At 45.6% G+C, this 22,824-nt stretch overlaps 3 protein-coding genes across 5 annotated transcripts in view; all 3 read left to right on the top strand.

The window, feature by feature from the left end:
* Positions 1-16,897, top strand: part of egln2 (egl-9 family hypoxia-inducible factor 2) — a 60,475-nt gene extending 43,578 nt beyond the window's left edge. Inside the window, exon 6 of the transcript XR_012928193.1 lies at positions 16,638-16,897. The gene's annotated coding sequence lies outside the window, so the exon portion shown is untranslated. The remainder of the gene's footprint in view (positions 1-16,637) is intronic.
* On the top strand, positions 195-15,182 carry strn4 (striatin, calmodulin binding protein 4). Of its 2 annotated transcripts, none has more exons than XM_076036121.1 (18): positions 195-910; positions 8,077-8,180; positions 8,329-8,405; positions 8,480-8,558; positions 9,101-9,286; positions 9,403-9,580; positions 10,246-10,402; positions 11,032-11,127; positions 11,410-11,528; positions 11,618-11,787; positions 11,871-11,918; positions 12,001-12,122; positions 12,226-12,393; positions 13,087-13,227; positions 13,335-13,433; positions 13,539-13,625; positions 14,280-14,468; positions 14,614-15,182. In XM_076036121.1, the coding sequence occupies exons 1-17, from the start codon at positions 590-592 to the stop codon at positions 14,447-14,449; spliced, it is 2,322 nt and encodes a 773-aa protein (XP_075892236.1). In that variant the 5' UTR covers positions 195-589; the 3' UTR covers positions 14,450-14,468; positions 14,614-15,182. The 2 variants fall into 2 exon arrangements, with proteins under 2 accessions (XP_075892236.1, XP_075892235.1); XM_076036120.1 differs by having other exon boundaries at positions 199-910; positions 11,612-11,787.
* Positions 16,898-19,103: 2,206 nt separating the features above from the next.
* prkd2 (protein kinase D2) overlaps positions 19,104-22,824 on the top strand; it is a 36,699-nt gene continuing 32,978 nt past the window's right edge. The window contains exons 1-2 of one of the 2 annotated variants that reach the window (XM_076036118.1): positions 19,104-19,235; positions 19,432-20,244. In XM_076036118.1, coding sequence (XP_075892233.1) covers positions 19,915-20,244 — 330 coding nt within the window. In that variant the 5' untranslated portion in view covers positions 19,104-19,235; positions 19,432-19,914. Of the gene's footprint in view, positions 20,245-22,824 lie in introns of both variants that reach the window. The other variant, XM_076036119.1, reaches the window with a different exon arrangement.

The raw sequence follows: 22,824 nt of genomic DNA, 5'->3' as shown, positions 1-22,824 counted from the left end.
AAACCAAGCAAGGAGGAATTCTGCTAACTTCCAAACACGCTCGGGCCGGCTCATAAAATGGCAGGAAATGGAGTACCCGAGAGGTACGCTCATTGTGTATTAGGGCAAACACGGTCCTTTATTTGTCAGCCATGGTAGACTCTTCCAGCAGCAAAGACAAGAGGAGGGAACACCATCCGGGATATACAAACTAAAGAGCTAATTACAGAAATCTTAACATTTATTTTCACTGGTAATAATTTAATTATTGTAAACATAATTCCATTTTAACCACAGGGCCTTCTGAATGTTTGGTTTTTAAAATGATTTTTTTGTAAATGAACCTCGTCATTTTACCTTTGAACGCGTAATTTCACTGAGTTTTACGATGAAGGTGGAAAAACGGAAGTGTGGTGTTTTAGCACCTGAATAGTAATTTTGCTCCGTGCGTGTGAGGGGGGGGGAAAGAAGAAGAAGAAAAGAGGTTCCCTGATAGCGGAGTGTTGCTCGGTTGTAACAAGGGTACGGGCCACTTCATTTATTGTTGTTGTTGTTAGCGCAGTCTGCCCGTCTCCAACTCTTTATCCTGGCGGAAGGCTGAACGCCTAAAATGGAGGCGGACAGATCCGGCGGTGGACCAAACACGAACTCCGGTGGTGGTGGCGGCGGCGGCGGCGGTGGTAACGGAGCGGGGCGCAACGCAAACGGGCCCAAAGCAGCACCGAGCCAGGCGACATCAGCTGCGGGGACCGGTGCGTTAGCGGCAGCCGCAGCCGCAGCCGGCGCCATGCCTGGGACGTCGCAGGCTCGGGAGCTTCAGGACGGGGACGCTGGTATGACGCTTCCCGGGATCCTGCACTTCATCCAGTACGAGTGGGGACGCTTCCAGGCCGAGAAATGCCGCTGGGAGGCTGAGAGAGACGAACTCAGGGTAAAAATATATACATTTTGTTTCTTATGTTACGGCAGAATAAGGAAGATTAAGGTTTTGTCTGTAATATAGCTTTGTAACGGCGTTGATGCATTGGCTGGGGGGGAAAAGGGAAGCAGTTTGTGGATGAAACGATGCTAACGGCTAACAGTACACCCTGTCACACACTGTATTCACCAAGATGTATTAATGCCATGTTGACAATTGAGACTGGTCTTAGAAAGCATAAACCAGGGCCCTTTTAACCTCCAAAGTGTCGACATAACCCTAACCCCTTGTTTTATTACACGTTAAATGTAACAGTTTTATTTAAACCCAATTAAGGTATACAAAGAATAATTGGTATAGGTAAACAGAGGTTAGGTGTGGCTACCTAGCTGCTGCTCCGTCTAGCAATTTCTGGGATAACCTGTTTTAAAATTGTATAGTATATTTCTGTGGCACATTTTACATTATTCATTCAGTTGATTGGAATTTTGACCGAAAAATAGTGACTTAAACAAGGTAGGAATGTGGAAAATTTGCTTTAACATTAAAAATACAAACAAAACAGAAATTTTATGTCACTTCTCAAAAAAATGCACTTGGCTGAATTGGAATATTTTCAGGGCGTTGTAGTTATTTACAAAAGAACTCTGGACGTATAGAAAGACCCTCAGGCTTTTACTCATACTTTGCAAAACAGAGCAGCATTTTTGTTGCAGTTTGAGGCACAATCATAGCAAAGTGGCCTGTGGTTGCATCGATGGCTGTGTATCCGGTGGCATGTGAGGAAATATTTAGAATTGTCGGGGCCTGTCGCAGACGGATGAGTCAGTGGTGTGGTTGATGAACATGGCTGACACTGAATTGCAGTGGTATGTTTTGATATTCACGTGGTTCTAATGGGTTTTTTCTTTCTTATTCCTAAATGTCTTGCGGTCAACGCAATTCTGTAGCTTTTTTCTTTTAAACTTATGTTTTATCGTTGTTGAGACTAACTTGAGAGGTATCATGGCCCGTTGTGAATCACAAAGGGCAAAGTTGAGCATGCAAAGTATGATCATTCTGAATTCCCTTGTCATGATAATTTTGCATGATGAGGGGCATTTACTTGTTGTTTTTCGACTCTGTAAAAGAAGCCAGTTGGTGTGACTGAGCGCTCATTGGTTTTGGCCATTACGGTTTTAGAACTGAGCTTGTCCCTCGTCTCTGGCAAGAATGAATAGATTTCACACATGCCCTTGAGCCAGGCATGCATCCCCATCCCCATAATGGTTGTTGTCATTCAGTCCAAAATGACAGAACTTGTGTTATGCAACTCTTTCACATGAAGTACATAATGCCAGACATTGCTTACTCATAAATTTGTCCCGGGATTATTCCCGGCATAAAAAACCCCCACCAACATCCATCCATTATTTTTTGGCTATACATTTGAAATCTTTAATTCCTGTAACACAACTTGCTTGAGTTTTGAAGAAAAAAAAATGCTGTTGTTCAGTAACACTCTTTACAAAGCCCCCTGAAGAAGAACGACAACGTATCATTGCCTCTTTTTCGTTGCCTCTCACTTTGCCCCGACTCAAACCTTTTCAGTTATAAATAGAAGCCTGATAAAATATGAATGAACAATAACAAACGGGCCGCCCACCCTGCTTTCATAGTGGTGTGTGGGAAAGTACAGGAATGGAAGTCAGAAGCAGGCCATCGCTATGTCGGACAAGCCATTAGTCCCTTGTTATGGAACTTTTTTGCGTGTGCGCTTGCTGGATGTGATCTGGTTTCAGGGGTACAATTAGCACGGCGTCCTGTGCTGAATGAAAGCGAGGATCACTCGAGTGCCATTCGGGAAAGACACAAACTTGACCCAGCTTACATTTTAACACCCTTGAGCCCACAGGCCTTTGGCCTGGCTTTTGTTACCAGCTTGCTCGCGGGGCTCTCGCCATGCCAGTTAGCATGTCTTATGTAGAGTTAGCAGCTTTCTCTTGCACACTGCACCCTTACACATGATATTTTTGTTGCTGTCACTGTGCTGGCGAAGCGAGGGAAGATCAAGGGTTTCGTTTTCCCGGACCTGTGGAAGATAAAACTCTTCGCTAACGTCCGACATTAACATTTCAGTTTTTGGACAGTGTGTGGATGCCTGCTTGCAGCGCGGAGCACGAGACTGTCGCACATGTGCGGTCTCGGTGGGTCTAGTTCTCGGTGAAAGGACACCTGTGCTGTTATGTCTCCAGTGACAGGCCTCACTGCTGTGGGCCAGGTGCGTTGTCCCAGCTCGATCGTGGGATCGTGGCCAAAGTAACGTGATAGTATTGTATCTGGACTCATTCAAGTTCGCCACATGCTTTTGAATCAAACGTTTTGTGTGTTATGTATGAAAGCAGCAGCACCTGCTCACTTATTTTTACTGCAAATCTTTATGTGTCATTCATGCATTTAATAGTAGAAATAAGTTGCAGAAGAAACCGCTAGTTTCCTTATGAAGATTGAAATATTCATTAAAAAAAAAACAACAACCCCTGAGCTGTTGAGCTCTTTTAGCAAAATCCAGCATTGATCCCACAGGTTTAGACCCCTTACCGTGTTGACCTTACTCTTGTTGTTGTTTCCTTCAATCTGATTGAGTTGCCATGGCTCTGTTTATCATATAGCGCCCCCCCCCCCTCCCCACTCCTTGAAAAAAAGAATCAAGATAAGTAAATTAGTTTCAATAGTTTTAATGTACCTTTTCCCCACGGTTTAGTCCCACCAATTCCAAAAGTCACATGGTTCCTCTGCAATGAGGACAGTTTAGGTCAGGGCCTTGGCGTCCCAATGAACACGCAGAAAGTTCCTCTCCGTGTGCCTTCATCGCGTGGCAACCCGCCGAACCCATTCCGAGGTGGGTAAACACGGATCTTGATTTGCACTGCAAAGGATCAACATTTGGTCTTTTGGCCAGATTGCCCGGCGCTGCCATGGGACGTCAGCGCGGCAGATGGCAGTAGCCTTATCCCCTTGTCTCACAGAAACACAACACACACGGTTTTATCAGATTGCACCACTAATACAATGTGTCTGAACAAACTCCAGTTGTTAACTCCGTTGTCCTGACCTCATTATGAATTAATTGGAAAACAGACTGCTGGCGCAAAGAGAGCCAAACCGTGACGGCTCCTGCCCATTAAAAAAAGCAAACCTTGATCTGTTTCCTGTTAGTTTATTCAAATTTGTAAGCTCTTTAACTCCATGGAAGGCAGTGGCACTCTGTCACCGGAATTGACTATTGTTGTCCCAGATGACATCCCGTCCTGTCGAGTGTTGCCCAGGGGCCTTGTGCATCTCTAATTCATAGCTTTATGCTCAAAGCCGTGACATATATTCCACACTGTTGTAACAGTGAGTGCCGGGCTCTTGTTTTATACGGCCTGAGCCCCTGTGATAGTTGTCACACTCACAGGAGCCCGTCAGGCACTATGACTATCAAGAAGTCACCTCGGCTTTATTGCCCCGGCCCCTCGCACCAAATGTGGGCAACGCAGGAGAGCACCGGGCCCAAGAAGAGAAGGGATGAGGTGATGGAGGCTGGCCAGTGAAGGAGGAGAGCTGCCCTTGACCTTGTCGTCCGCTAGCTAGAACGGCCCCGACGTGTCGGCTCTGAACGCTGTGGAAAAGGTCAGCAGGCAGTAGGCCACACAAAGGAAAACCCACCCACAGGAAGGACGGATCACGCGGGGCAACAGGTTCGCTCGCAACAAGGTTTCTTTGTACTTTAGGTTTTGTTAGTTTACCAACATAACAATGTTGGCGCGAGGGCGTTGGGTCTCATTGTGTTTCGTTCCTTCCCACGAGGAAATTAGTTCTTGCTTAAGCATAAGGTCTTAATGAATATGCTGACTAGTGATTATTTCAGTGTGTTTGGCTGCTTTACATGTATTGTGATACCTTGTAACAGATGTTTAATGGACTGTCATTTCACAAGATCCGAGACGCGTGTTTGGCATTTAGTCCCGATGTGGAGAAACACACTTGCAGTCCTTGATGAGTGCATTTCACCTTTGGAACTCCCTTTGCCAATTACACAAAACCCACTTTGAAAGGGAAGCACTGTACAGACGAGAGAGCAGAACCGGTCCCGGCCAATGAACGAAGTGGCTCGGGAACTCATAAAGAATGACACAAGCCATAAAACCCTTCACACATTAATCCCTCTGTTTCCCAACCTTTGTGTATCTGGAGGAGGCAGTTGCTGTTTCAGGGCTGTCGAGCTGCGTCAGGAAATCTGGGCTTTTAGTAAATAGTGGCGATTTGTCCTTCGATGAACTTGGTTCAGGACTGAAGCGCATGAAAGTAGGGATGTTAACAATTAATCAACTATCGATTAATTGTCGATTAAGAATTCAATCGATTAAATTAAATTAAATTAAATTAGTTGCAATTAATTGAAGATTTTTTTTGTAACAGTGTAGTGGCAAGAAAGAGCAATTCACTTGTAGATACTGTGATGGTCATCATATACCCAGAGCAAGTTACCTTTAAACAACTTAAAAAAAAAAAAAAAGTTGGAAGAAGTTAACTTCAAATCAGAGGATAAATGTTTCGGGTGTTTTTACTGTTCACTAATGTAAAAATGGGTCACATTGGACATTATCTAAGGGTTAAATAATGTGTTCCTTACACGTTTTTCATTGTGAAATTTAGTTTCTCAGGAAAAATCGCAGCTTATAAATTAATTGTTAATCAATCAATAAGCTCAATCAACTATAGGTTAATGAATTAATCAATAATTTGCATCCCTACATGAAAGTGATAGCCACGTGTGTGTGTGTGTGTGTGTGTGTGTGTGTGTGTGTGTGTGTGTGTGTGTGTGTGTGTGTGTGTGTGTGTGTGTGTGTGTGTGTGTGTGTGTGTGTGTGTGTGTGTGTGGTCATAGCTTGTCCTTGTAAAACCTGTGCCCTTCTTGTAAACGGTGAAGAGGTTTAAAACGTGTGAGGCTTACGCGCATGCTCTTTAATGCACCGTGGTGCCTCCAGGGCACGTTCTAACTTTAAATCACTGCTCGTACAACAATCTCATTACTTTCATTTTCTCTTAGATTGTGTTAAAGATCTGTGTTTCCGCATCGGAACTTTGCTTTGCGCAATCTCTGGCAGCACTATGTAGTTTCATGGTTCTTATTTCCAAACGTTAAACCTTACTAGTCGACACTAACGCACCATTGAAGGGAAAAAAGTTAAAGCTGTTTTTCCTCTCCCACAGCACAAGTGTTAGCTCAACACTTTAGTTTGAAGTGTTTAGCTAACTCATATAAACCTTTGTGCACATAAAGTGGGCGATAGTTTAATTGATGTGATTACAAAAATAAACACTTTTTTTGTCTGGCGTTTGTTGCCTCTGACTCTTGTCACACACACAAACGCGGTCATTATTTGTTTTGAGCATTTTGAAACTGATTAACTGCGTCCACTTCATGCTAGATATAAAAATAGCCTGAACGTTCTTCCTCTTGTGTTTCCGAGCTAGCGGAGACAATCTGTCTACAAGGGAAGGATTACTCAGCAGAAGTAGTAAAGCCCAGCAGGTTTTCAATGTCATACAAGCGCTTGTACTGTGTTACCTGTGTGTGTGTGTGTGTGTGTGTGTGTGTGTGTGTGTGTGTGTGTGTGTGTGTGTGTGTGTGTGTGTGTGTGTGTGTGTGTGTGTGTGTGTGTGTGAGCGAGAGAGAACCATCCTCGGTTTTTGACTTCCCTCTCAAGTAGAACCAGCGCCGGCCCCGCGAGATGGTGTTTTTAGACTGTTCTACTTTTATAGAGCTACGTGTGGGAGCGGACCCGTGGATGCAGACAGGGTCTGCGCAGGGGAGAAATGGACTGTGAAACAATCGGCGCTAATGCTCCACTACCTCTGGGACAGAGAGAGAGAGAAAGAGAGAGAAAGCGGGGAGTGAAAGTGCAAAATGATTGTGTCTGCAAACATCTGCATGCAAAACGTCGAGCAGGAGGTTGATATAAATTTGTATTTCGATATTGTATCGAGTCTGCAAGCGTGCACTGACAAGACGGTTTTATCAGTGCCCCTTTGAGATCGCGCCACAGCAGACTGGCTTTTGTCCCCTTCCAAAAATGTCTGCAGTGCTCTTGCATCTGTCGTGGTTTTGGACAATCAATCGCGTGAAGTCCGAAGTTGTTATTTTCGGAAACTGCAGTGCATTACAGTGCTGCGTGCTGCATGTTTCCATGGCTGTTTTGCTGTGTCCAGTCAGTGTGCAAGACCAGATGAGGACAGTTATAAACAGAGGAGTCTGTGTGGGCGTCTCCCGTGTACAACCAAGTTGAGTGACAAGTGTATTGTTTTAAATGAGCACATTTGATGGCTGAAGCGACTCTAAAGATGTAAAAGAAATGCACTGCCTTTGGAAAATTTGGCTGATTTGAAAGAACGGTGTGCTGTGTTTCTGCAGGAGTTGCAGAGTGTGGAGTGCCTCATTTGAAGTAAGAAAAAATAAATAAATAAATAAAAAAAAGCAATGTTTGTGCTTTTGCGTGGATTGTATTTTTTTTTTTAAATGGGAATGGATAGTTTCAGAATAGGATTTCTGTCTTTCTTACGAAACCCAGCTACGTCCTGCTTGGTTGCACCTGCATCTGGACGGTCTTTGTAATGGCTCTCGCATTGGTTGACGTTTCCTCGAGATAACCATCGTCAGCTGTAAAAGCTTTCTGTCTCCGTTTCCAATAACAAACTAAACAACACAATTAACAACGTTTTCATTGTCTGCCTGATGGTACAAGCTGCAACTATTAAACATCTTTGCTCACAGGTAATGTAACTTTATGGACTTGACGAAGGAAGGAAGGAAGGAAGGAAGGAAGGAAGTGTGTGGGAAACAGCAAAGGAAGCACACAAAGGAAGGATCGGGCTTAAGTGAAGGCTTTTTGAATTTGAGCAGCCAGCTTCTTTTTCTCCCCCTTTGCTCACTGACTACTTGCTTTGGAGAAGTTAAAAATAAGAGCACTGTTTCACAACCCTCTACTTATTCTGGTTTCTCTGCCGCGGTGACGGTGGTATTCTGGAGCCATGTCCGCTTAGAAACCAGGTCACATGAGCTCGCAGTCACTTGGAGTGATGTTGCAAAGTTATGAACCTTCTGTTTCTTCTTTTTTTATATAATTTGCATCCCTGTGCGTGTGTATTTCCAGGCTCAGGTGGCATTTCTGCAGGGAGAGAGGAAAGGGCAGGAGAACATGAAACAGGACCTGGTGAGACGAATCAAAATGCTGGAATATGCCCTCAAGCAAGAGAGGTGAGTCCCCGAGCGCGCCGCAACGGCCGTCTACACCTCTGTTGTAATGTTTTGCACAAGTTCAAGGTATTACTATAGCATGGTGGAGCAGTTTCTGGCGCCATTCCTTTGAAAATCTGCCCTCGTGTGGCCGTTCGTGGGTTTGCAGGGCCAAGCACCAGAAGCTGAAGACGGGAAACGACCAGAGTCCCGGAGACAAGAAGCCAGAGACGGAGACGGAGCAACGTAGGTTCAGCCAGACTCGACTCCTGCTCGCTCTCTTCTGTCCACATTGTTATTGACCATTCTGTTTGATCTAGTGCCCAACGGACCTGCTGAGTCGGACTCCGAGCCAGCCAATCAGATGTCGTGGAAGGAGGGACGCCAGTTACTACGCAAGTAAGGCCTTTCTCTTGGCAGGCCGTCATGTTCATGAATAGTGTTTAAACCCTTATGTGTCACTTATTACGAAATCTTTTGGCGTAAAATGGAACTTAATTGCAGTTGGTTTTTTTAGTTGTCTAATGCACTTGAAAAGAAATCACTCCACTATTTTCAGTGGGTAACAACACACATTTCTATTTATGTAATGAGTGGCTGCATGATGAAGGGGCCGGCCATCTTTGTTTTTTAATAATTTTATTTCATATTTCATTGTTATTATTAAATTTATTTTGATATTGCACCTATTAATAGAAATAAATGGGACATCAGACAAGAATGAATAGAATGATCATTCTTTATAACATGATTTCATACCATTACATACTACAGTAAATTTACATTCTGGACTTTCAACTTTCTTAGACTCTTTACCCGTGACAAGTGAATGATGAATGATGTGGTGAATGATTTGAGATTGTTGTTCAAAACTTCTGATGTTTTGAACTCAATGGCGCCTTTGTAGGTTTCACCAAATGACCCGGTTCTCCTGTTGACAGATATCTTGAAGAAGTGGGTTATTCAGACACTATCCTGGACATGCGGTCCAAGCGCGTCCGCTCGCTGCTGGGACGGAGCAGCCCCGAGGCCAACGGGCCGCCGCCCAGCGAAACGTGTCATGAGCCAGAGCCCCGGGCAGGTGGCGAGTCCCTGTTAGTCAGACAGATAGAGGAGCAAATCAAGAGGTGAGACTGGACTGGAGCGTCTCTCGGCGCCGTCGCTTCATTGTGATGAACATGACACGAGACATTTTGTGTTCTCTGCCCCCTGTGTGTCTGTGTGTGTGTGTGTGTGTTTGCAGGAACGCAGGCAAAGAGAGCTCCAAGGAGCGCTTGGGCGGGTCGGTGCTCGACAAGATCCCCTTCCTGCACGGCTGCGAGGACGACGACGAGGACGACAGCGACGAGGAGGACGACTTCCAGGGCATGGCGACGGACTGCATCGACGGGCCGCGCAAGAACAAAAAGTCCCGTGCCAAGGTGCGCTGAATACATTTTTAAAGCAAAGACGAGAGAGAATGAACTGCAGGCTTTCTTCAGAACTCATTAAAGCAGGGCTGGGCAAACATCTTGACTGGTGGGGGCCACAATGGCTTCTAAAATTTGACAGAGGGGCCGGAGCAGATGGATGGAGTGTTTTGGTGAGCCACCTCATAGGAGAAAAAAAATATATCATTGGATATGGAGAAAACGTGTTTTAATTAAGGATGCAAATTTACGAGTGATTCATTAATCGTTAGTTGGTTGACCTCATCGAGCGATTAACGATTAATTAATAAGAGGCCATTTTTCCTGAGAAACTAAATTTCAAAATGAAAAATGTGTAAGGAACACATTGTTTAACCCTTAGATAATGTTGAGGGTCCAGTGTGACCCATTTTTACATTAGTGAACAGTAAAAAGATCCTAAACATTTATTCTCTGACTTGAAGTTGACTTCTAATGGGTCACATTTCATCCTTTTTTTTTATTATTATTATAAAAAGTTGTTTAAGTGTCACTTGTTCTAGGTATGTTATGACCATCACAGTACCTACAGGTGAATTGCTGTTCACCTGCCACTACACTGTTATATTGATAATAACGCCTGTATTAAAGGCTGAATTTGAAATTGATTTTTTTTTTTTCTTCCTTCTGATCTCCAGATGGGTTCAGAGCCCATGACGACGGACCTGGACCCCGAGGACGAGGAGGACGAGGACGACTCGGAAGACGCCCTCAGTGAATTTGACTTCCTGGGCTCGGGGGAGGAGGGGGAGGGGGCGGGAGAGGCCCGGATCTCGGGGGACGGACGGGAGTTAGGTACGCTGTTGCCACAGTGACACCCATCAGCACCAGCACTGCCAGTCTCACTGCCGCCAGTGACTCTGCCTCTTTTTTTTTTAAATTTTATTTTGTTTTGTTTTGTTTTTGCCTTATCCTCTGCTCACCCTCTTACCTGTTGCCACTCATTGTGTCCTTTGCATCTCCTTGTTGTGAATAAAACCAAACTCTTTTCCCAACCACCCGTCTCTCTGTCCTGTTTCATGAGCTGCCAGTCTGTGAATCCTTCCAGTGTGTTTCAGCTGTCATCTCCGTACCCCTGTGTGGCTCCTCCCCCCGTGGTGGTCGGGTGGGGGGTTTGGGGGGGGGTCACGGCCAGAAATTTGCTACCCTGCTTGCGGCCTTCCTCCTCCTAGCATTCACACCACATCCTCTGAGCCATCTCCTCTTTCAATGTGTGCATGTGCCTGTGTTGATGTCGCGCTCTAACGCCCTGGGATCCTCTCGCAGTGGCCTCTTAAGTGTATGTGGGTGGTCGAAGGAGTGAAAGTGACCTTCTTGCTCCCTCCTCCCCCTTGTCCTGCTGCCCCCCACCCCAACCCCCCCATCGCTCCTACATCTCTGCATGACGGGGTGTTTTGTGCTTCTCTCCTCTTGTCGGGGTTCAGAGAACCGCAGGAACAAGTTGCAAGGCATGATGTCGGACTTCCCCCCTAAACCCACCCCGTCCCCCTCTATATCGGGACAGGCTCGGCCCGGAGAAGGTAAGACTTGGCAGACCAGCCAGTCGCCCTTCCGGGCTTCAGATGAAGTCATGTCTCAGTCTGTTTCCTTGTATGAAGTGTGCGTAGGGGGGGGTAAATGTATGAAGTTGCTCCTCCGCCGATGAATATTTCCTCTGGTGCTCTGTGTGGGAGTCAGAGAGAGGCGGTGGGTGGACCTTGACAGATGGAGGTTGCGTACTCATGGTAGTGCTGCTAGGACGGTCGTATTTATAGGACCTGAGAAAGATGCTGAAGTTTGGCTTTCCCACTCGTACCCTGCAGGTGGCGCGCTGGCCTTCTCCTCCGACGTCTTCATCATGGACGCGGTCGGCGGAGGGGACATGAACCTCGGGGAGCTGGCAGACCTGACGGTGGCCAACGACAACGACCTCTCCATGGATGTAAGTGCACGTTTGTGGTTCCTCACAATCAGAAAGTGGCGTTTAAGCCTGCGGCCAACCGCTGTGACCGCGTGTCCCGTCAGATGCAGGACAACAGGGAGGAGTTCAAGAAGACGTGGAACCCCCGCTTCACACTACGCAGCCACTTTGACGCCATCCGCGCGCTGACCTTTCACCCCGGCCAGGCTGTGCTGCTCACGGCCTCCGAGGACGGAACGCTAAAACTGTGGAACCTCAACAAGGCCATGCACTCGAAGAAGTGAGTTGCACTCGCAAATCAAAAATCAAAGTCTGTCAAACGTGAATCATTATTTTTAAAAAAGCGGCGTCTTCCCCTGACAGGAATGCAGCCGTGGACGTGGAGCCCATCTACACATTCAGAGCACACAGGTGAGCCTGAGGATCAGCCGTCAACAGTTCTTGCACTTCCTTTGTTGAGAAAGCTGATCCCGACCACCTGGTTTCCCTGCAGCGGAGCCGTTCTGTCCCTGACCATGGGTGAGAACGGCGACTCCTGCTACAGCGGAGGTCTGGACGGAACCGTCAGATGCTGGAAGATGCCCGACCTCAACGTGGATCCGTATGACAACTACGGTCAGTCAGCCTCACGCAGCTGATTTTAGCAATATCCTTTCTGTCTTGTGTTTTTTTTTTTTTTTTTTTTACCTCCATTAACCACGTGCGCTGGTCCTTTCAGACCCGGGCATCGAGAGCAGCGTGCTGGCCGGCCACGAGGACAGCGTGTGGGGTCTGACCTACTCCACGGCCCACCATCGACTGGCCTCCTGCTCGGCCGACGGCACCGTCCGCATCTGGGACCCCCAGAACTCCACCCCCTGCCTGTCCGTCTTCAACAAGGAAAGAGGTGAGACTCTGACATTCAGCCTTTGTGTTTTATGTTGCGTCCAGTCGTCCAGTATTGGGAAGATTACCTTGCAAAGGTTACAATTACGCAGTTACCCTATTGAAAATGTAATAGTAGTCTAACTATTTCAATTACTCTGTCAAAGTAATGCAACTAATTACATTTGATTACATTTTGATTACTTTTCTACATTTTTAATAAATGTCCTCAACTGTTCAGACCTGAACAGTGTTAAGCAGGACTCAAAACAACCAACAACACAAAATAGCTGAGACACAAAATCAGGGCAGCATAACCAATTATCCTTTAAATCGGCAAAATCAATCACAGTTTTTGCAAAGATGTGCCCACTAAACCAACCATTTAACATTTAAATTAGACTCAATGAGCCTTATTGAAAATTCAACTCTCTAAATTTTTACTCATTTTTCAAAATCGACAAATAACTGATGGTAACAAAATACAAATTATTAAACATAAAGCTCAGCCTTTTTTGTAAAACAATTTTCAAATTTAATTAGAAATGTAATCATGAATATTTCCAAAAGTAACTGTAATTTAATTACCCATTTTTTTCCCAACTGATTACAATTACATTTATTTTGCAATTAAATGATGTAACAACGCTACATGTAGCTCGTTACTCCCCAGCGCTCCACTTTACCAGCTCCTCTCCCCCCTCCGTCCCTCCAGAGCACGGCACGCCCACCTCAGTGGCTTTCGTGGCCACCGACCCCGACCAGGTGGTGGTGTCATTCGACGGCGGCGAGACGCTGCTCTATGACCTGAACACGGAGCAGAGCGTCACGGCGCTGGAGACGCAGACCAAGGACGGTACGTCCTCGGCGGGAGTCCGACGAGTTGAAAAATTCTGCAGTTGAAATCCCCGGCAGGCAGGTTTGAGTTGAGCTTGTTTTTTTTCCCCATCTTCCGCTCCGCAGGCAGCGAGCTGATCAACCGCGTGGTCAGCCACCCGTCTGAGCCCGTCTCCATCACTGCGCACGAGAACCGCACCATCCGCTTCCTGGACAACAAGACGGGTATGTTTTCAGGGGGGTGGGACACAGCCACAGATACAAAGTCGAGCTCTCTGGCTGTTGAAGAGACCCTGACTGGCTTTTTTTTTCGTGGTGGGTTTGGTGCAGGCAAAGTGGTCCATTCCATGGTGGCTCACCTGGATGCTGTCACGTGTCTCACCACGGACCCGAAAGGCACTTACCTCGTCTCTGGCAGTGAGTAGCGCGCTTTCCTTTTCCTTTGCAGCAGCAACATCTTAGAAATGTTTCTTCCTCGATTGGCCCAATGTGTATCAGTCAGTGGGATCTATTGGCACAAACTGGAATACGGCTTCTTATCACTGTCTATTAATAAGCATTTAGATTTTTGTGAAAACTGGGTCCACTTGTGAGGAGGCGGCATTTACGTCTTTATTTCTTTAATATTTTTTTTTCACTGGCATCCTTCTCCAGTAGCCCACAATGAGGTCAGTGGTTTGTGATTTTACCCGTGCATCAAAGAAATATGAGCTCAAGTGGGACATCAGACAGACAGGATTATCACTGTGGGTGACCTTTCCAAGATGGAATTCGCAGATGAAAAAACAACGTTTGCAGAGCAATGTGGAAGTAGTCAGATGGATAAAACAGCCGCCTGCCATTCTGAATGCATTCTTATTTTAGGAATGAAGCTAATGCGTGAATGGCTTAATTATTGTTATTATTATTTTATTTTTATTTTTTTTTAAAAACAAGCGTCCTTTTATTTGCAATGTGCTTTTTTAACCACTAGATGCTGCTAAATATTGAACATGCGCTTTTGGTTCTAAGAGAGTTTTAATTCTAAACATGACAAGGCTTCGCATTCAAGTCAATGTGCGCCCCCTACAGGCCACGACTGCTCGGTGCGCCTGTGGATGCTGGACAACAGGACGTGTGTGCAGGAGATCACGGCCCACAGGAAGAAGCACGATGAGGCCATTCACGACGTGGCCTTCCACGCCTCCCAGCCCTTCATTGCCAGCGCTGGCGCAGATGCACTTGCCAAGATCTTTGTCTGACAGCAGCGATGTCATTCGGGTGAGACGCGGCAGAGGCAGACGAAGTGAAGTGAAGATTGTTTTTCAGATTGGATATTTCGGAAAAGCGTTTGTTATTGTTTATGTCCGTGTCAGTGATTGTTGAGCTAATGTGGTTAATGGTTTGTTTCTTTTTCTGCTTTTAGAGTCCTGCAAAAGCAGCTGGGCCAAAAGAGACTGAAGACTACAGTGGAGACACACAAATACACACAGGCCGACACACACATACACAAAGTCCTGCACCCCACTGGCTGGGTGTTTGCCACAGGACGTAACTCCCCAAACTCTCCTCATGGTCCTCTGATGCCTCAGTGACTTCTTCTTCTTCTACTAATCAATTTGCTTTTTTTCTTTTTCTTTAAACAAATAACTAAAGTCCCAGCGGCTGTTTTTTCTTTTTTTAATCAAATAACCATGTTTGGATTTTCTACACTACAGTTTTCTGTTCAATTTCTTTTTTTTCTTTTTTTTTGTAAATGTACCAACTATTTCACAGCACCTCATGTGTACGTGCACGCCTCGACTTTGCTGACACACTACTCACAGTTTCACCAAGCGAAACACTCGGATTGCACAGCACACGCTAACGCACCGCCACCTTCGAACAGTGTAGAGATCTTTTTTTAAACAACTTGCTAACAAACTACTTTTAGCTGAAGTAACACTCGTAGGTGAATGGTCGAAAAAAAACTTTTTTTTCTCTCCAGAAGGCGTTGGCACGAAAAAGGCCTGAGTCACCTCCTGTTTTTTTTTTTTTTTTTTTTTTTTGGGTGGGGGGGTCGATGTACAACATTCCAAAGAATCGGGACATAGCGCGCGCGTTGTCGGATGATATACTACTAAACGCTTGCGGGCGTGTTGCCACGGGGCACCAGACAGTCGCTCAACCAGTGTTTGAACAAATAGCTTTAATTTCAACTTTATGGCCAAGTCTCATCGTTTTGTCCTGGTGATTTCTGGTCCTGCAGGTCCGTGTGGCGAGTGCGAGTTGATGTATGATCCCTACCCCCTCCCCCTCCCCCCGCCTGCTGTACGAGATGATTGAACGCATTGCCACTCTCACGAAGATCGTTCCTGCAGGTGCACAGCTCGGCTCTCGCAGCAGCATTCGAACCAGCTACAGATGGAGACTGTGAGAGTGCAGTTCAAGGCCATAGACTACAGCCGTGCGAGGCCTCAAAAAAAATGACGCCACTTGCGTCATTTGCTGCTTTTTACTGTATAGAGAGTGAATGTGTGCGCGTGTTTGCGTTTATGTTGATGCACTAGGTAAATCACGGTGCTACAAAGGCCTTGTTAGTCTTGAGTCAGAATCAGGGACCTGTGTGTGTGTGTGTGTGTGTGTGTGTGTGTGTGTGTGTGTGTGTGTGTGTGTGTGTGTGTGTGTGTGTGTGTGTGTGTGTGTGTGTGTGTGTGTGTGTGTGTGTGTGTGTGTGGAAAAAAGATCTACGTCCAGTGAATTGACATTTCCTTGTCGATTCATTTCATCGACCGCGGATGTAATTCGGAACGTCGCCGATTCTCGTTCGAGGTCAAAGTGAGAAGAACTCGAGAGCTCCGCCGGTCGTCTTTTTCATTTCAATATTATTATCATTATTATTATTTTAATTCAGGCTTGTGGTTTTGACGAAGCCTGACTGTCATTGTGTGTCCGGGTCACATTTCCTCCTCTTTGTGTTTGACGTACGTCAGCGGCACTGGAGCCTGTCATTGGGAAGAAAATGTTTCCGAGCATGGCTGTCTCTTATTTTTTAAGGAGCTGTCCTGCGAGAAAAGGCCCCGGGTCGGAAAATAGAAACGGAAGTCCTTTCAAATCATTTCAAAAAACTAAAATGTGAAAGAGCGGATACGAGATGTTGTTGGGGAATGTTACTCAGGCAGCAGCAGCAGCAACAGCAGCAGGACATGACTATCTGGGTAAATATCGGACCGGACCCCCTTTTTTTTCCTCCCCCCTTTCTCATCTTGAAACGGTTAAATTGGTTTGTTACGGCTGAACAATCACTCCTCAGTAAGAGTACAGGGTCACATTAGGAGGTCAGAGGTCGCATCTGAGGGTTCAGATGACGGTAGCCTAGAGGGAAACGCTGCCTTCCTCATCACTAGCATTCACGCGCCCATCTTCTCCCATCCCCTTACCCCCCACAACAACAGGGTAGTAGACGGACAGGGGTGTGTGTGTGTGTGTGGGGGGGGGGGGGGGGGGGGGGGGGGGGGGCGACGTGGTTAACAATATTGGACTGCTGCCAGGCAATGCTGTCACCCAACTAATATTTGGCTTCATTTTGCACTACATAGAACGGCGTTGGGCAGCGGTGGCAGACAGGGTGACGACGTGCAGGTTATTTTTTTATTTTTTTTAAACGGTCTGGAGTCGAGACTACGAGGACGGAACTGTGACTGACTTCTAGGGGCTGTACATTGGGCCGCGTAGCCGCTGTCGGGGGAGGGGGGCAGGGGAGGGGGGGCGGGGGAGAAGACAAATCATTGTGACGCAAAGGATAAAAAAAAGAAATGGGAGTTTGTAAATGATGACTTTGAGATGCCATTATGTGCTGTCCATGTCCATCACCAGTTTTCTTTCTTGCATCACCTTCCTTTGATTATGAATATGATTATTAAGATGTAAGAATACTGTAGTATCATAAGTGAATCATTCTTCCTTGCTAGGCATAGAACTTGCTTGTGATTGATAATGGCAATGTATAGCTTGTAAAACAGCAAAATGATTAAAAACATAAAAAAAGGAAATACGTTTAAAAAAAAAAATCTGTTCCCAGTCAGAGGCCAAGGTAAAGGACTCTCATTTCTTTGTGTTTTTATTTTTTTATTAGCAATTTATCACTGTGTGATACTTTGTACATCATATTAAGCTGTATTCAAAATATTTCCTGCGATTACAAGGGATAAGAGACCTGCTTTTTATTGATTTTTGTTTTATTATATATTTTTGAAACTGCATTCTAGCTTGTATCAGATGAGATGATATTCTTTTTTTTTTTTGTTTGTTTACGGGTCCCGTTGTATGTCATTAAGGAAGAAAAAGAAAAAAAAATGAAGATTTTGTACAGTGATTCAGAGTTGTTGTGTTGTCTTTCTTGCCATCATATAACACAACACATGACATCCTACAACTAGACTTGGACTTTTACATTATCATGTATTGCACATAGGCAACATTGTGGCGGCATCAACTATTAGATCAGAGAAAGGGTTGTAAAACTTTCAAGCTGATTATTTAATTAATGTAAGAAACAAAAAGAAATGAGTTTAAAAAGAGGGATGATGGCATCAGAGTAGTCAGTCTTAATATATTTAAAGACAAAAATGCTAAGACATCAAACATGACATTAGATCAGAGCTTCTGTGCCATGTAAAGTTCCGTTAAATGTTTCTAACATTACAGCCTTAAACATGATTATTAATTTTCAAATAAATAAGATGGGACAAACATACCTCAACTGCTAAATAAGTATCATGTTTAAAATACATAAATATAAGGCAGGATACAGCTACATGCTTAATTAGCAGTCAACACAAATAATCACCTTAAAAAAAATCTAAATACTAAATTGTTCTCAAATTTGTTAAACGCCTTGAAATTAAGAATGTGTTATTTTCTAAGAGCCTGAAGGCTAAACATGTTACTCCTAAAGTACAGATGAGAACACATATTCATCCAATTAATGAGGTATTTTTTGTATGTGTTTCGTAAAAGAAGAAGAAGAAAATTACATTTTTAAAGCATAGTAGCAACAAAGCAATGCTTTGTTGCTACTATGCCTTAAAAATGTAATTTACTTCTCGTCCAAACAAACATCCCCCTCTTGTGGTGAAAAATGAGCGATAACTTGCAGTACTGTGTTACTGTCATTTGTCCTTTTCCAGAAATATTTAGTTAGTTGCATTTAAAGTCATATATTTGGTGTGTGTGTGTGTGTGTGTGTGTGTGTGTGGTGGTTGTTGTTGCTCCCACACGTTCTGATCAAGTGTAGGTGTGATACAACAGCCCAGGGAAATACAATGTACACAAAGTGTTCGGTAGGTCTCTTTGCTTCTTTGCTTGTTTATTTTTTTTATGCAAGCCCAACCTTTCTAACGTGGGTTTCGTTGAGTCAAGTCACAACAACAAGGGCGGAGATTGCGGTGAATAATGTTTCAGTCTGTGTTACAAATACGCCTTATTTGGGTGAGTGTGTGTGTGTATTTCCTCTTCACTTGAACCTGCGGAGATTTGCCAGAAACAGACTGTGCTTACAAAAAAAAAAAAAAAGGTGTGGTCCTACTTTTCAGTGCGCCTTGAGGCAACCTGAAGAGAAGTGGCGGTCACAGGAACAGGGCAGAGAGGGGTCTCACGGAGGGACAGGAAGAGGCTAATGAGGTAAGACGGAAGAAGTGGAATGAGGCAGCAGCGGGGGTGGCCTTTGGAGTGCAGAGCTGCTACCTCGGCCAGGCAGTGGATCATTGCCGGGAGAGAGCGAGCCTAAACTAGCTAAGTTTTAAAGGAAGGGGAGGAGCCAAACTCATTGGCAGGATTGAACTCAAGAAAAGGGGCGGGGCCTCATCAGGACCTATTGGCTGGAGGCCGTGTCAGTCACTCCACTTCCTGCTCGACTGTGGGCAGAATAGAGCGGCAGGAGGGAGGGGAATGGGGAAGAGGGAGGCGCCCTGTCGCTAGTCTCTCACACACACACGCACAGATACACACACACACACACGCACGCACATTCACCATAAGAGACTCAACTGGGGCTGAAACTGAAACAGGGTAAGATCGTAAAAGCAGCGCAGCTTTTGCTCTCCCTCATTCTCACCGTTTCCTGTTCGTGGAAGCCATTTTGTGCCTTGGAGCGGAGCGCCGCAAAAAGAAAAACAAACAAACAAACAAACAAACAAACTTTTGCCACTGTTGCCGCGTCTCGGGGAGTTTCACAATCCAAGCTTGGACTTTCTCCTCTCTGCAGGGACTTTTTGGAGGTGAGAGAGGCAGCAAGGAAGGAGGTGGTGGTGTTGGTGGTAGAGGAGGAGGAAGAGGAAGAGGAGGAGGGTTACACCGCCCTTCCTCACCCCCCTCCCTCTCTCTCTGTTTCACACACACAGACACACACTGAACTCGCACACTCCGGGTGACTTTATGAGACGGAGGGACGCGCCGCTCATGCTTGTCACGCCTCGGCAATAAGAGGAGTCAGCCGACCGAGGCGAGCTGGAAGAAGAAGTAGTGGCTCCGCGGAGGGGGGGAAAACAACAACATCAACAGCAGCAGCAGCACGCACTCGGCGGATAAGACTTTCCTTCTCCCCCACTGGCAAGGCGGGTGGGGGCGGACACAGGAAAAGGAGGAACCTGGGACCCTCGGCTCAAAGTGTGTGTCGGCACTTGGGACGACACCTCGGCATGCCTTTGTGAACCTGTGCCCTCGGTACAGCCGACACACCGCTCTCTGAATGGCGAACGCCAGCCCGTGCATGTCCTCCGGGGCCATGAGCCAGGTCTTTTTCCCGCCCGGGGGCTCCTCGCCGCCCGGCTCGGCTGTCATGCAGCAGGGGATCCCCATAGCCATGACCTCCATGGCCGCCCAGGCCGGTTTTGCCATGATGGATGTGACTACTACGACTCAGGGTACAGGGGGTGCCGCGATACCTTCACTGCCCCCGACACCAGCTGGGGTGTCCTTCATGATCCAGATCGGCCTGACCAGGGAGTCGGTCCTGATGCCCCAGAACGCTGACCTGGCCTATGTCAAGCAAATCGCCTGCTCCATCGTCGACACCAAGGTAGGAAGTGTTGCTTTTTTTTGTGTCTGAAAGTCTTTGTTTTTCGATGTGTTTGTTTTGAAACATGCTTGGATCGTCCGTTGTTTTCTTCACTGTTTCTTCTGAAGTTCTGCGTTCACACTGTACTCTTACCAAAAGCAAATTAACTTTTCCAGTCGGCATGTTGTGTTCACTGACAGTTGGGGCAAACTGAGATGGAACACAAAAGCATCACAGCAAAAAAACAAACCAAACAAAAAACAAAACAGTCACTGATAATGATTACTGCGGGCGGAAGAGACCACATCTCCCTCAGATCTGTCCCAGCTGGGTGTCCAGGACCAGACTGTGTCATCCAGCTGTGCACTGAGCCTCTGTGCTGGAAATCTCATGAAATGTAGGAAAAATATATGTAAATAAAAGCAGCGCTTACTTCAGAGAAATTACGCCAGTGGGTTCAGAATCAAAGTCTGCCGTTCCTCTTTGTGGTGTTTTTTCCCCTCATCATTTCACCTAGCACTTCTGCACACACAGCAATACTAGCATTGTTAACCCCATCAAGGTCATATTCCAGTTAAGACACTGACAAAAGTTTTAATTACAATAAAAGTAGTGTTCATTTAAGCAGCGTAAAGATACTGTATGTTGTGTATGCGGATCATATTTGGATCACTCAATGCTAAAAGTGCGTGAGTTCCCGCCACTTGCCACAGTTGTTGCAGCATGTATGGACAGTGTCATGCCCCTGCATGTCATTTCGGTGCATTCACGCCTTCCATTGTGAAGCACGTGAAAGGAGCGCAAGTGCTGTCATCAACTTTCAGGCGTAGAAGAATCAAAAAGGAAATGTTGCAAGGTGCAAAAGGTGCAAAAAAGCATTGCAAAAGTAAGAGGAAGAATTTTCCTTTCCTTTTAAACAAGCCAGCTGGCCGCTGACGTCATGGAGCTCCTGCCATTAGTGTTGTATGTCAGAGTGTGCTGATTGACTCATGTCAAGGGAAACATTCCCCTGTAGTTGCTATACGTCCTGTTTGGAATATTATGTCAACAGTGTATACAGTGTATAGGTTACACGATAGATCACGATGTGATCCACCGTCAGTGATTCCAGTATTTTGTGATGATGCTGAGCTCAAAGTTGCAGTTTTTGTTTTTGTTTTTACAAAGGCCAAAAAAAACAACATATAACCCCACTCTATGGCTAAGGTGAAATCAAGACTTATTTTTTCATACAGCTGTCTAAACAGTTGAATAACCATCCTTTTCCGAGCCTAGCGAACGCTGGGTTAGTCACGGCCGTGTGTTTGTGTTGCTGTTTCTCCCGTCAGGCAAAAGCTCCAAATCACTGCGCTGCTGGCAGCCCGCTGTGCTTTCCAGCTGTTTTAATCCCGCCAGACAGTTGTCGCGATTGATTTTGCCGCATTTGTAGAATTTTCCAGAGAAGCCGACGGCTGCCGCTGGCTCCTCACCGTGTTTACAGAGGGACGGTTTTCTCAGCTCGTGGGAATAATTGCTCTCCGCAAACTACTTTGTCTGCGTTGAAGTGACGTAAACAGTGCTTGGAAGGAGGAGAAGTTGTGACATCCTCTTCAAAACGGGAAGCCATGGCGTTGTAGGAAATACCGTATGTCCTTAATTGGAGAACCTCAAATGCTGATTTCTTAAACTAAGACAGCAAGAGCTTTTTTTTTTGTTTTGTTTTGAAGACATTAGATAACAAGCCTTAGCAGACTGTTGTGTGATTCTTCTGCGCTTTACAGCTTCGTAGTTTATACATGGCAGAAAGCAGTCACTCGTGCCAGCTACCCCACCCTCGTAATCACATTTTGTGCATTAAATCTTTCTTTGCCTCTTGCGTGGAACTGGGTTTAACTCCTAATCTGATAAATCTGAGGCCGGATCCCTGCGGCTTTTCTTGCCTTTTGATAGTTTTTCCACGTGATGTGAATATGCGTGTGTGGAACACACAGGAGTAGCTCACCTTTATCAAACTGCTTCCAGTGACTGTGCATCATTTCACCGGGGACTTGTGGCATGTTAGATACTGTTATTGTGAGTCTTGATGCTTTTGCATCCAGTAAGTCTGCTCTTCCGTAATTTCAGCGTGTCGCCTGTTGAAAAGCAAAAGGGATCTGCTTCATTTAAAATGTGTTCTCATGTCAGCATCCCTTTCCCAAATCAAGTGCTTAATTTACATAATGGTGTAGTGTGATGAACTACGGGCCACGACTCATCGGCAGAGCCATTTGTTTCCAAAGTCTGTCTGCATTTTGGTTGGACCTTAAATAGTGTGAACATTATAGACATTTGAAGAGAAACAAATCAAAGGTTGTCAGGGAAATACTTGGAGGAAGACTGATGTCAGACGGGGTTCTGCTCTGCTGTATATCATTTATTTGTTGTGGAGCCACTGATGGAGAGAATTAATGCTGGCTTAGAGTTGCCAGGAAGTTTGTGATGACACAACAACTGATTTAATGTGGTATCAACAGGTTGACTCATCAATGGGCTTTAATTTTCATTTATGTCCATTTTGAATCTTTTTTTTTTTCTAGCAGGAGTTGGATTAAAAAGTCGAAACTTTACTATAATGGAGGTCAC

Source organism: Nelusetta ayraudi, unplaced genomic scaffold (genome assembly GCF_046127955.1).
Source record: "Nelusetta ayraudi isolate G7.1 ecotype Tasmania unplaced genomic scaffold, CSIRO-AGI_Nayr_v1 ptg000048l, whole genome shotgun sequence".
Lineage (NCBI taxonomy): Eukaryota > Metazoa > Chordata > Actinopteri > Tetraodontiformes > Monacanthidae > Nelusetta > Nelusetta ayraudi.
Note: the sequence above shows the minus strand (reverse complement) of the source record. Positions and strands in the feature narration are given on the sequence as shown.